We start from the raw sequence: 14,801 nt of genomic DNA, 5'->3' as shown, positions 1-14,801 counted from the left end.
TGGCCTTTTTTTTATTCTGAAGTGCTGCTAAATTTAAAACCAGCTGAGTAGGTCCATAATGAGGCTATAGTGCTCAGTCCTGGAAAATAAGCAGTAAGAATTACGCTATCCCTCATATAAAACTTCTGAAAAATTCTTTTCTCTCCAGGGTAGTCAGTTTACAGGAAACTAAGATTACAACGCAACATTCTGAACCATAAGATAACGTTTCACACTCGCCCATCATCCAGAATCACCCGATCTCGGCGTTACCTTCTCCCTTCCCCACAGCCCCCTGGCACCGTGATGCCTGGCACGGTCCCCTGGGGAGTCGGACCTGCCACCCAAGGCAGCTCCACCTGCCAAGCTTCGAGAGCGACTTCTGCTCCCTCTGGAGACACGTTTTAAGCTAAACTATCACCTGTTCCCAGGAAGCAGTAGAACGACCTTGTCTGTCTGTCTGAAGGTCGTTCAGGGTCAGCAGAGCCTTTTCTTCTCCGTCTGCTCCTCCCTCCTTGGGAATCATCGTGTGCATCCCAGTCCCACCGCCTGGTCTCTCCCCGCCTGCATCTCCCCTTCCTGGCCTCCCTGCCCGGCTCTCTGTCTGCATCATCTGTCCTCCATGTCAAGCTACATCACTGTCCTCGCACTCAGATGAGGTTCTGCCCCTGCCCTGCACTGGTGTCCCTCCTTCTGGGAAGCCTCCCCGTGTTCCCGCCGGGGGTGGGTTACGTTGCCAGCCTCTGCGTGCCCGCAACCAATCCCCTGTGCCCACCACCACCCCTCAGTGTGCACAGCACGGAACACTGTCATGAATAAGCTCTCCCGGCACGCGTGTCAGGGCCCCAGTCAAGCCCTGACATGCTTCACGTGGGACCTCGAGACTCAGCAGGTCTGCATCCCCAGCACCTAACATAGGAAGGGCAACGTCTGGGGAGCCCCAGTCCGGACACGGCAAGGGCAATGCACAGATCTAGATAAGCTCCTGGTTTGAAAAGGATATCATCAAGGGCACTCTTAGGAAGCCGGGGAAATCTGACCACAGGCAGGGGCTGAGAGCACATTTCTGGGGTGTGAAAAGGGCTTTGTGGTCACGCGGGAAAACGCCTGCTGAAGGATTCCGGATTAAGCGCCATGGTCTCCTCCACTTACTTCCAAACTGCTCAGCAGCATGTGAACCGGTACGAAAAAATCTAGGTGAATGGGGGGCAGGGATTCAGTTTGTTTTTCTTTCAACTTTTCAGCACGTTGGAAGACGTTCATAATAAAATTTAGGAAAAGTAAAATAAATCCCTCCCTCCCTGGTGCCCTGGTCCGCTGCGGCCTCACCCAGGCCAGCCCTCCTCATACAGCAGGCGCCACAGTCCCTGTGAATCGCTTGCGTGGCCCGGAGCCCAGAGTTCCTCCTTCGGCAGATTTGCGCCCGCCTTCCCCTCTGCCTGAAGGTTCTTTCACACCACATCCACTTGACAGGTTCCTACTCATCCTTAAAGGTTTGGCTCAAACACCGTCTCCTACAGGAAGCCCTCCCTGGTACTTCTAGGAAATACTTCCTCCTCTGCTCTCCCAATTGGCCTTATTTTGCTGCTATCAAGCTCTCAAACTGCTGTGGCCATTTGTTTCACTGTCTCCCTTTAACCTCGGTGCCCCTGAAGTGCAGAGACTGTATTACCATTGCCTGCGGATCTTCCATGCTCAGCAAGAGGCCAAGTTCCCAATGGACCCTTAAGAGCATTTAGTGAAGAAATACAAGCATAAAAGATTGACAGCTAAATGTTGTTAAGATTCCGTGGAAACTAGTACCTTCAAAATCCTGGAGGATGTGACCTTCCTTGAAGGGCAGGGTCTGCTTTTGCTGCTGGTCCAGCATGCTGTGAACGGTGATGAACTCGCTGTCGAGGGCAATGACGTATGGGAAGCAGACGGCTGCCCCAACCACGTTCTCTGACCAGTGCACGGGCGCGCGCTGAGATATCCCGGCCACCGTGGCAAACATGCCTGGGAAAACAGGAAGGGTCAGGAGGGCTTCAAGGAGCTGGGCTTTGCTTGTTTGTTTTCTGTAGATGTGTCTCAACGCAGAATACCTGCCCCTTCATTACATTTCGAGATGGGAAAGATAATATAACAGCGGCGTGTGCAAAGGACCCTCCGTGACTATTCTCGTGAAGAGAGCCGCTTTCCCCAGGATGTCTACATCAGTATTTCCTTCCAATTAAACGTGACGTTAAAAACGTGTACATGTACCCACATGAAGGTGTATACAGCCCATGTCCTCACGTGTGGGGAAAAGTGACTTTCACACAATTTAAGAAGTTCACGAGCTTGCTTCCACGTCCGGTCCTCCAGTGGGTTTGCATCTCTAAGTGCCAGCTCTTCCCTATACATTCACTCAGCACTGAACGCATTCATTCAGATACTTATTGAGCACCTACTGTGTGCCGGGCACTCTACAAGGCTTCCTATCCAGAACTGTCTCTGTTCAGAGTTCAAGTCTAATTCTGGATACACGTTCTCTCTGATGCAGGGATACAACCAATCTTGCAACTGAAAACAGAGAGCTGTTAAGTGTTTGTCAACGATAACTTCCATAGTCAACCACGGTTCATCTATTTTGTACACAAAGCACTAAACGAAATTTCCAAATGAGCTGGATAGAGTCCATAGATACTGGGGTTTATGAAAATTCACATTCACCCAGTGAAGTCAATCCATTTTAAGTCAGTTTTCAAAGTGCTTGACATAAGACACCTTTAAAAACATGGTATGTAAATCAACTATACTTCAATAAAAACAAAAAACAGCATGCTATTGCCTGCAAATGATAAGGTATTCCTACAGTAGAAAAACGGTTTCTATTACACAACAGAGAAGTGGGGAGAGGGAGAGAGACAGAGAAATACAGACAGTACTTTAAAACAATGGAAAGTATCTCAAATATACGATAGGAGCAAACTTCCTAAGCCTATGAAATCACTGACCCTCCTAAATTTTCCATGGTTACAAAGAGTGAAATGTATTGCACTTAATCAAGTACAAACCTAGCTCTTTTCCTCCAAAGTAGGCTGTTCTTGAAAATGGGTATCAGGGGCTTCCCTGGTGGCACAGTGGTTAAGAATCCACCTGCCAATGCAGGGGGCACGGGTTCGAGCCCTGGTCCAGGAAGATCCCACATGCCACGAAGCAACTAAGCCCGTGCGCCACAACTACTGAGGCTGCACTCTAGAGCTTGTGAGCCACAACTACTGAGCCCACGTGCCACAACTACTGAGCCCGTGCGCCACAACTACTGAATCCCACGCGCCTAGAGCCCGTGCTCTGCAACAAGAGAAGCCACCACAATGAGAAGCCCGCCCACAATGAAGAGTAGCCCCCGCTCACCGCAACTAGAGAAAGCCCATGTGCAGCAACGAAAACCCAACACAGCCAAAAAAAGTAAAATAAATAAATTTATAAAAAGAGAAAATGGGTATCAGGTGGGATCACACATGCGTGTCCACGCTGTGCTCTTGCCTGACACAATCTGGGGCACCTCCTGCAGGGGCCACTTGTACGTACAACACTTGTTTGGTTCTGCTTCACACTTAAAATATTGGCTCTCGTCACGTCAGTAGCACCAACCAAAACCCTGTCAAGATGACAGAGCAGTGAGCCTTAGAGAGAGAGTGAGAGAGTGTGTGTGTGTGTGTGTGTGTGTGTGTGAGAGAGAGAGAGAGAGTGCATCTCCTACTAAGGAAACACATTCCTTCCCCTTCAGTATTTCCTTTCCACCCTTAAAAGTCTCTTAAAATCATTCCGAAAAAGACTAACTCAAGAGAAAAACAAAGGATATGCATCAGTAATTCACAGAAAACAAAATGCAAATAGCTAACAAATTCCTGAAGAGATTCCCATATTCCTTAGTAACCAGGGGAACAGAAATTTAAAAAAAAAAAAAAAAAGTAAAAAACCAACTTACACCCATCAGATTGGCCAAAGGTTTCAGACTAACAGCACCAAGTGTTGGTTTGGTATGAGGAACACTTTTGGAGAATAATTCTTTATCAGAACTGAATAGACACTGACATGTTAATCTGCTGATTCTACTTTTAAATCGATGGCCAATCGACAAGCACAGTGGTCACTGGGGTGTTTTGAGGAACAGTGTAAAATCGAGAATAACGCCCCGAAAGAGCATGTGGCTTCGGGTGAACCCACCACGAACAGAAGAGAGAGCTCAGGTATTAGATGAGAACAGATGAGAAGAGCTGTAAGTCCGCATGCGGGGCGTCAGCTTAAAGCGACAGCCGACCCGAGCCGCGCCCAGGAGCTCCCGGCGGTGAAGGGGTTCAGGGAGATGCACTGGTAACTACCTCCCCGATAAAAAGCAGACACAGGAGGATGACAGGAGGCCAGTGAGGCCCCCGCGGCAAGAAGCACGAGGGTCCCCGGGATGCAGGGAAGTGCGTATGTGGCCCCGGAAGAGAGCAAACCCTGCCTGGGATGTTGAGGGTCAGAAAGTCAAGTTCAAGTTCGGAGCAGAGCAGGAAACGCTGACGAGGAAAGTCAGGCTGAATTCGTTACAGGGTTACAGGGGCCTTAGGAAGGCTGGCCTGGCAGGAGCCTGGAAGGAGGGACAGACCCAAACTCGGGGGAGGCCAGGCAGCCGCCAGCCACCAGGAAGGAGCCCTGAGTCAGGCCAGCCGGGGGGTCTGACCGAGGAGGGGTAACTTCCGGGGCGAATCATGGAACTGGGCACCTGACTTAGAGGGAGCGAGAGTCAAGGCCACTGTGCGCCATCAGAATAAGGACCGACACGATCGGGCGGGTCTGAGACCAAGCCGGGGTCAGGATGCAGGGCTGGCAGGGCATGGACCTCTGGGAGGGGCGCCTGGAGCTCCAGTGCATCCTCAGGGGTGACGGCACCCTTCCTGCAGCAGGAGAGCCAGGGGACGCCAGGCCATGGGGAGAGGAGGTTCCTCTGAGGCTGGCGAGCGCTCCTCCTTACTTCTTTCCAGAGCAGACCAGGAGTCAAGGAGTTCGGTGGAAATGTGGAAAACCCCGGAAAGCTCAGCGCCAGCAGGTAAGAGGGGCCGACAGGGCGGTGGGTTCTGGGCCAGGGGTGGAGAGGGCACAAGAGTGAAGGCATGGACTTTGGCACGTCTGACACTGTACAGTCACAGAGAGGACGGAACTAAGGTCTGAGTTACCCCACAACTGCATCGCCGAACTATTCAAAGAGCGTGAAACACATGGAGGGAGAGAAACTCGAGGTGCAAAGCTGGAGCTTGGCAGGAGGAAATGAGGTTCGCGCCCTCTAGAATTTTCCGAGCATTTAGAACCAGCCAGCGAAAGAGCCCGAAGGGAGAGAAAAGCACACCGTCTGCACCCAGATGTCTGGCAAACGTAACCTGGTGACGGGACAAGCATACGGCAACCCCAAAGAGCCTGTGAATTTCAGATCAAACAACCGTGTTCTGGATAGCACAGCTCTCATGGGAGCACGGACACCAAAACGCTGTCCAGCCTCGCCCTGGAATTAAATCAGGGTCGCCGCACTTACCCGCTAAGGCCGGGCATCACCCGACCGGGGACTGTGCAGCACAGAGGCCCAGACATGAATGTTCTTGCAATGAAAAGGGCAGAAACCAGAGATCCAGAACAGAGGCTTCCACACAAAAAGGAAAGCACAGGATTTCACCGGAATAAAAGAGCAGATCAGTAACTGGCAACCAGGGGTCCAGGTCAGGTGGAGTTAAGGCGCCACAGGTCCACTCAGGAACAGGGGCACCGTTGTTGACACCCACCCACCGATTCTATGCTTGAAAGCAGGTGACACGCGCTATTGTTTCTGTATTGTCAAAGGCACACAAGTGCTGTCAACCTGCAAATGTACCACGTTTGTAAATGGTACACCTTCAAAAACCATTGTTTTCCACTGCGTTATTTTTCCATTTAGACGGTTTCCACCCTCTAAATATCAGGGGACCCCCTTATCTGAGCTGGGAGGGGGAAGGGGGGCCATGAGAGGTACGGAATAGCTGAATTATCTACACTGTTCAAGAAGCATTATCCAAGGATAGAGTTTAAAGTCACAATAATCAATTGTATTATGAAATTTTCAACAAAGCGCTGCTTAAAATAGTGCGATTTAAACTAAAGCAGGGAGTTCCCTGGTGGCCTCGTGGTTAGGATTCTGGGCTTTCACTGCCGGGGCCCAGGTTCAATCCCTGGTCGGGGAACTGAGATCCTATAGGCTGCACGGCCCCGCCCAAAAAACAAAACAAAAAAAACACAAAAAAACTAAGGCAAAAAGTTAAGAGCAATTTCTCATGACAGGGCAGTGGGCACATGTGATCTTCAGGGGGGAAGGCAGTGGGCAAAACGAAAACACACAGCGTTCATATGTCTGATGGTGCATGTGCATTCATTACAGTAATTGGCTTGAACTTAATCTCTGAAGCCTTTTAACGATGGTGGTGATTACTGTGTTGTACACAGAGCCTGCATACAGTGATGTATTACAGAGCTTACGAGGGATCTCCAATGTGCTTATAATCACACCTATTACAAGCAGAACAACAATTAAGAAGGTTGGTTCATTTACCATGAGGCCCAGGTAGTTGAGACAGATTAAGTTTGAGGAAAAATGAGGCCTGAACATGATTGACTACCATTTCCCTTCAATCTGGACACTAAAACCAACACAAGGATACTGGAGTCAAATGTTTTCACAGCAAAGCCTTTACATCCAAAGCAGGCTCCGGCTCATCAATAAGCAATCGGACTGATGGAACAAAGCAGGAAACCCATCAGGCGAGGCCCAACGGCATGAGGAAACTGACTGTACCCGAGAGGCAGCCACCGCCACCAGCGAGGAAAGACAGACTCCTGAAGCAGGTGTGGGGAGAGCAGACAACCACACAGACGAAGAGGAAATCGAATTCACTCTTCACTGTAAGAAATGAAACCATAAAAGTACCAGCAGAAAATCCGGGTGAATCTGTCTACAACCTGGGAGAGGGGGAAACATCCCTAATAATTATGACTCAGAAAAGAAGCAATGAAGTACAAAGGTTAATACATTTGATTATATGGAAACGTGTAAGAAACGCTTTTTCAGGGTAAAAACTGGAGGTATTTGAAACATGTCTCAGACAAGTTGGTATCTCAAATATATAACAAATGCTAAAGTAACCAGCTAGTGAGAAGGGATAATTATCAAAAGAAAGGCAAATGGCTCTTCAATTCTTGAAAAATGTTCCATCTTGCTTACAAAAGGAGAAATGTGATTAACACCACTGAGATACCATTCCTCATGTGCCAGACGGGCAAAAACACGAAAGTCTGACAATATATGGACGCTGCTGGCAAAGCTGAGGGGAAACAGGCGCCAGGGGAAGAAAAAACGGTACCTACCACCTTTGTCGGGGGTGGGTGGGGGGTGGGTGGTAGTGTCCCCCTCCAGATTCACATGCGTTTACATGTGGACTCAGCAACCCCATCTTTAGAAAGATTTCCCACAGATACACTGGAAAAATCCAAACAGGTAAGCTCCTACTAATACCATGGACTGGAAAAAACCCAAATGCCCACCACCAGGGCCTGACTGAGGCACGGTGGTCCCTCCACACGGGAGAGACAGCCTGCAACTCTGAAGGAGGGAGATACACATATCTACATATTCATTTATAATTTTTATTTGAAAATGAAAGGACAAACACTAATAAAGGTTACCTCTGGGGGAAGGAGAGAGTAGGGGAGTGTGCCTTGCTGTGTGGATCTGACGTGGAAACTTGTACATATTTACAGAAGAAAACAATGAGAGAAAGCAATTTCTAGAAATGGAAAGTGAAACGAAGCACATCCGTCTAACTGTATATCCCGTCGTCGGCATAGCCACACGGATGGGAACTACTCCCAGTGACTTTAAACGCAGAAATGTGACTGCACGTTCCTAGTGGGTTACACGGCCCGTACCCTGAGGACAAAAGAACTACAATCAAACGTTTTCTGGTGATTACATGGCGGACGCAGTGGTGTCGGTCCTGTCCTTCTGCTCTGTGTCCTGTGGGGCAGATCAAAGGAACAACCACGTCACGGTGGGAACTTACTAGGATTTGGGGGTGGGCGGGAGGAGACACAGGCACGCAGACAGACGGGGTCAGGGCCCGGTAGCCCCAAACTTGTTCCAGCGATATGCTCTCATGATGGGTTTTATCTTTAAATAATGCATACTTCCCAGCTCTGTCCACCCAAGAGACCTAGAAACAGCAGACCCCAAGCACCTCCAGCACCCAGACTGCGGTCTCTAAACATCAGGGGTCCTTGGAGAAATGGCGGAAACCAGATCTAGGGCAGGAAACGTACAGAGGGACCCCGGACACCTTGTCACAGCAGAAGGCAAGGGAGATACCAACGTTCCCAGGGCGTGGGGAAGGGGCTTGCCGTCAACCTGAATAAACCACCCCCAAGGGCAGATGGACCGAAACGCCACATACATTTACATCCATGATTCATGGCGACACTTCACTTAGGGAAGACAGAAGGGTCATCTTTCCGAAAACCTCCTTCTCCTGCCTTTCTTATACGATGATCCTGGGGGCAAACCAAGTTAATGAGAAGCTTCTCTTGCAGAAGGTTCCAGTCGACAGGAAGGAAGAATGGACAGCAACAGAATGCTGCCCTTCGGCAGCCCCTTGGGACTTAAAGGATCCAGGCATAGCCACGGACATCACCAAGTTGTAAGAGGGCAGGAAGACAGGTTAAAGACTATGGGTGTTAAGGGAGACTCACGCGTCTCAGCCTCTGCTTGTCCCAGACACACACACTATGAACCATCCACGACCATGACCACAGACGACATTGCCAGCTCTGATTCTTAGGAGGCAGCGCGGAGAATGAGGAAGGCTACACCAAACAGCTCAAGCCCTTTTAAGGAGCTAGCTGCTAGACGCTTTTTGGTGGGACGAAACTGCAGTCAGTAAGAGAAAACCGGGGACATACCCTTGGAGCCTCCACCTCTGAAATCATCTGTTAAGTGAGCTCCCTCAGCTCCTTTCAGAATGGAGAATAAAAACAATCCGCTAGGAAACCCACCCACAGGAGAAAATCTTATCGAGAAGTCTTACAGATTCTTCTTCGCGTCCTTATCCCCTTACTGGAATCCTCTCCCCAGAGCCATCGTCAGGCTCTACTCTGGCACAAAGGAAATGTGATTCTAAGAGCGGCCTAGTTTTGTTCCATTAAACCCACACTCACAAAACCATCTAATGAAAACTGCGCAAGCACTGGGCGTGCAGTTCTGTTTGCACGAGCGTCTAGCTTTCAGAACCACAATCTGCCTCTCCGATCTCAGCGTGAATTCAAGGACGGAACGCGGGGAGACCGGGCAGAGGTCGGCCAGGTTAGCCGAGGCGCCTCACCCAATCCGCCGGGGCCTGCCAGGAGGAACTCCTGTCTCCCTATCCTCTTGACGATGGGCCGCTTCTCCTCGCTGCAGAAGGGAAACAGGTCCTGGGCGACGCCCGTGCTATAGTTGAGGATGATGTACTGGGTGGTCAGGGCCAGGCACAGGAAGTGGCCGTCCACCGCCACTGCCAGGGGCTGCTCCGGAGTGGACACCTCCCTGACGATCTGCACGCGGTCCTCGTACACCAGGAACACCTGGATGGTTCTGCGCTTGACGGAGATGATGCAGACCTCCACGCAGAAGGGGTCTCCGCTCACCGGGTTCTCATTCAAGGCGAAGGCCGTGGCCCCCTTGATACGGGCGCCCGAGGGCACGGGCTCCAGGCTCAGCATGTGGACCAGGGTGATGCAGCCGTCACAGAGCACCAGCAGCCGGTGGAGGGCCGACGCCGCCCGCAGCTCATTCACCGGCTTCTTGAAACCCAGGTGTCTGTGCAGCTGCTTGGTGGCCGTGAACGTGGCCGACCCGCCGGGCACGGTCTTCTCCTCCAGCAGGAAGTGGTACACGAAGCAGTCGCTGGTGCCCACGTACAGGTTCCGGCCGCAGCACTCCACACACTCCAGTGATACCCATTCCCTGTCGCCCATCAGCTGCTCCCGCTCGACGGCGGGGACCAGGGTGAACGCCTTGGTGCTCATCATGTCTGCGGCTGACCTGCGGGAGAGGAAAAGAAAGGTAAGTTAGAGGAACGAGGACTAAGCAGAACCATTTCCGGTCACGATAAATATACGTGGATTCCCAGCTCTGATTTCAGGGAAAGGAAATCATTCGGCGCTATTGGAAAAAAGTGAAGGAGAGAAAAGATTTCCGGGCTTCCCTGGTGGCGCAGTGGTTGAGAGGCCGCCTGCCAATGCAGGGGACGCGGGTTCGTGCCCCGGTCCGGGAAGATCCCACATGCCGCGGAGTGGCTGGGCCCATGAGCCATGGCCGCTGGGCCTGCGTGTCCGGAGCCTGTGCTTCACAACGGGAGAGGCCACAACGGTGAGAGGCCCGCGTAGCGCAAAAAAATATATATATTTCCCACTTGGTCTCCTCCCACCAGGCAAACAGAGACCCCGGCAGGAGAGCACACGCGCGCCTCTAACGAAGTGTCACCCTGCCCGTTCTCAAGAGAGCTGAGACTTATAGGAGCCTCCTTACACCGCTCCTGGAAACACACCTGTGGGCAGAAGACAAGCACACCTGTTCACACAGACAACGCAACAAAAACACTTCAGAAAAAGGCACAAGTGATCCTCACTGATGTTCCCCTGAGCCTCACCAGCCACTAGACTCGGTGACTAAGTGAATGGCGGACAGCAACCTACATTGTGTGGTTAATTCCTGCCCCTCAGATCTCGCAGGAGACACAGAGGCAGGGATCACACCCCAAATTCCCTTGTATTTTTCCCACTGAGGTACGCACATTGCCCCAGCACCGTATTTGGCTCCCAGAGGAAACTTGTTCGCTGGAGCAGTAGACGTGCCTCGGGACTTCCCTGGCGGTCCAGTCGTTAAGACTCCGCGCTTCCACTGCCGGGGATGTGGGTTCGATCCCTGGTTGGGGAACTAAGAACCCACATGCTGCACGGCGTGGCCAAAAAGAATAAAAGAAGAGATGTGCTGCAAATCTCCGAGGCTTGCAGGTGGTGAGTTGAGGTACTCAGTGGATTTGTGAGGTTACTGACAGGTCAGTTAATGGATTACTTCCACCAGAGGACAGACTGCCCCACACTCTAACCCTGGGCTTTCTACTTCTTCCTCCGGAAAGGACACTGGTTTCACACTCCACAAAGTTAGAGGCAGCAAGAATGAGCAAGATGGCTTTTCCCTGATGTTTCCGCTGGCCAGAAAGCAGACTCACGCCCAGTAGTCCCTGACAGCCTCAAGCAGGAGAGGGGGATTATGCAGCTCTAAAGAGAACTGCAGGGCCTGATGAAGTCAGAGGGAGGCTGGCTGGACTTCTTCTCACTTCCCGTATCCAAAAGCGTTGCCTCATAAGAGACCAAACCCCTAATTCTTTGATGCGTTCCAGCAAAGGCTGGAAGTGGAAGACCTGTACAATGAAAGCTACAAGATGTTGATGAAAGAAACTGAAGAGGACACAAATGGAAGGCTACCTATTGAATATGTTCATGGATTGGAAGAATTAACATTGTTAAAAGGTACTTACTACCCCAAACCATCGATAGATCCAATACAATTCCTATCAAAATTCCAGTGGCATTTTTTACAGAAATAGAAAAAATAATCCTAAAATTTGTATGGAATCACAAAAGACCCAAATAGCCAAAGCAATCATGAAAAAGAAGAACACAACTGGAGGCATCAAACTTCCTGGTTTCAAGCTATACTACAAAGCTATAGTAATTTAAACAGTATGGTACCGGCATAAAAATAGACACAGAGATCAATAAAACAAAATAGAGAGCCCAGAAATAATCCTCCACTTATACAATCACCTAATATTTGACAACGGAACCAAGAATACTCAATGGGGAAAGGACAGTTTCTTCAATAAATGATGCTGGAAAAACTGGATAACCACGTGCAGAAAAATGAAATTGGACCCCATCTCACATCACTCACAAAAATTAAATCAAAATGGATTAAAGATTTAAACATAAGACCTGATACCGTAAAACTGAAACAAAACATACGGAAGAAGCTCCTTGACTTTGGACTGGCAATAATTTTTTGAATATGACACCAAAAGCACAAGCAACGCAAGCAAAAGTCAACAAGTGGGGCTACATCAAACTAAAAATCTTCTGCACAGCAAAAGAAATAATCAACAAAATGAAAAGGCAACCTACAGAATGGGAGAAAATATTTGCAAACCATATATCAGATAAGGGATTAATACCCAAAATATATAAAGAATTCATGCAAATCAATAATAATAACAACAAACAATCCAATAAAAAGTGTGCAGAGGAACTAAATAGACATTTTTTTCAAAGAAGACATCCAAATGGCCAACAGGTACACTAAAAGGTGCTCAACAACACTAATCATCAGGGAAATGCAAATCAAAACCCCCATGAGACATCACCTCACATGTGTTAGAATGGCTATGATCAAGAAGACAACTAGTATTGATGAAGATGTGGAGATAAGAGAACACTTGTATACTGTCGGTGGAAAACTGGTGTAGCCCCTATGGAAAACACTGTGGAGGCTCCGCAAAAAATTAACAATAGAAATGCCATGTGATCCAGCAATTCTATTTCTCGGTATATATCCAAAGGAAATGAAAAAAAGAAGTTCGAAGAGATCTCTGCACTCCCATGTTTACTGCAGCACTATTCACAATACCCAAGATATGGAAACCACCTGAGTGTCTGTCAATGGATGAATGGATAAAGAAAATGTGAGACATATGGACACACATACACGCACACATACATACATATACGTCTGTACAAAGGGAGTATTCTTTAGCCATGAGAAAAATGAAATACTGCCATTTACAACAGCATGCGTGGACCTTGAAGGCATTATGCTAAGTGAGATACGGCAGAGAAAGACAAACACTGACTGATCTCACTTATATGTGGAGTCTAAAAAAGCTGAACTCCTGAAAACAGAGAGTAGAATGGTGGTTCCCAGGTGCTGGGGGCATGTTGGGGAGATTTTGTTTAAGGGTGCAAGTGTGTATCTAGTGCTAGATAAAGTCCCGGAGAGCCAATTCACAGCACAAAGGTCAACAACAGTGTATTATAAACTCCAAAGTTGCTAAAACAGAATTACATGGAGGTAAATGAAAGCTGACACTAAACATTCTGATACTTAAAAATGATTTATTCCTTTAAGCAGCAGGAAAATTTCCTCCATGATCTAGTCGCATGATAAATTTACTTGGATAAAATAATGAATCACAGAAAGATAAACTTTAGGCTCTACCTCCCTATATTAAGTCCACCTTACTGGGGTCTGAATTCAGAGAGGTTTTAACATGGTAATAAGATTAAAAATTTCTCTAAAGTGTACAATTCATACTTTATCGTGTGATTGCAAACTGATCTGATATTTAAACTAACTTTTTCTTAGAACTGCACCTTAAAAGCATGGCTGTAATTTAAAAGATCAATATTTCAGTGTTCTCAAAATTACAAAATATATACCTAGAGAAAAAAAGGGAAAAATATTAATGCATTCATGGACAATAAAAACAGATAACATTACATATGCAACAAGCACCTGTATGTGGGCAAAAAATGTTACAAGACACTGTGCCTTTCCCCAAAGTCTCCCAATCTCATTAAGGACATAATAGAAAACTACACAAGTAACAGTATAAAGCAACATGTGTGCTAAGGGCCAAAATTTAAATATTAGTGATTACTTTCCACCAAATTAAGAATATACACACCACCGCTAGTGATAATCAGAATCTGACTGTCTTTGAAAATGTTAATGTAAAAATACTAGTTTTCTTCTACAGATGTACACAGTATCTTGTAGTTACACCTGAAGCCACTGTCCAAAGAACCTGTTGCTTTGGCAACTTCCTAGGTCCCTTTAGGTTTCCTAGGAAACCTCAGTTCAATAAGTCCCTTCTTGCTGCTACACAGAGACCTGGGCAGCAGATTTTGAGATTACCCATAAGCTTCAAAAATGTTTTTCTGTGTTCTTTACTTGAAGAACTGTTACAACAGCCTTCTAGAGGCCCTACTTCTCTTCGTAGCACTTGGCCGAGCCTGGGAGAGCTGATGCACTTACACAATGCAAGACCTCGGGCTATACTCTGATTACATGGACACTGTCCCATAAAATAAGCACCAGGTCCAGATGCATCTCCTAACAGTTCTACCAGACCTTTGGCAATCGCATAATTCCAATTTTACACAATACATTTTCCTGAGAATAAAAAAGAAGAAGGAACGTATCCTACTTCATTTTATAAAGCCAGTGTAAAGTATAACTTCGATATCCAAACCAGATAAGGATATAGGAAAAAGGAAAATCATAGATCAGTCTTATAGATAAACATGCAAAAGTATTAAATGTTAGCGCACTGAGTCAAGCAACACATATATATGTGTGTGTGTGTATATATATGAACACAATATGAATAAGTTGGCATGCAATATTGGTTTAAGGTAATAAAATCTGCCAAGTTTAACTGAGCACATTTAAAGATTAAAAGAGAAAACACATAAAAGAAGGAACAAGACCCTTATCATCTCTTGTGAGTTGAATTATATCTCCCCAAATATGTTACAAAGTCCTAACTCCCGGGCTTCCCTGGTGGCGCAGTGGTTGAGAGTCCGCCTGACGATGCAGGGGACGTGGGTTCGTGCCCCAGTCCGGGAAGATCCCACATGCCGCGGAGCGGCTGGGCCCGTGAGCCATGGCCGCTGGGCCTGTGTGTCCGGAGCCTGTGCTCTGC

General features: G+C 48.1%; 1 protein-coding gene across 3 annotated transcripts in view; it reads right to left on the bottom strand.

Moving 5' to 3' along the window:
• TGFBRAP1 (transforming growth factor beta receptor associated protein 1) overlaps positions 1-14,801 on the bottom strand; it is a 50,070-nt gene that overhangs the window by 21,833 nt on the left and 13,436 nt on the right. For all 3 annotated transcript variants that reach the window (XM_060027221.1, XM_060027219.1, XM_060027220.1), the window contains exons 2-3: positions 9,381-10,081; positions 1,783-1,977 (exon numbers count right to left, since the gene is read on the bottom strand). In XM_060027221.1, coding sequence (XP_059883204.1) covers positions 1,783-1,977; positions 9,381-10,068 — 883 coding nt within the window. In that variant the 5' untranslated portion in view covers positions 10,069-10,081. The remainder of the gene's footprint in view (positions 1-1,782; positions 1,978-9,380; positions 10,082-14,801) is intronic.

The sequence above is a fragment of the Delphinus delphis genome, chromosome 12 (genome assembly GCF_949987515.2).
Source record: "Delphinus delphis chromosome 12, mDelDel1.2, whole genome shotgun sequence".
Classification (NCBI taxonomy): Eukaryota; Metazoa; Chordata; class Mammalia; order Artiodactyla; family Delphinidae; genus Delphinus; species Delphinus delphis.
This window is presented reverse-complemented; position numbering and strand designations above follow the sequence as displayed.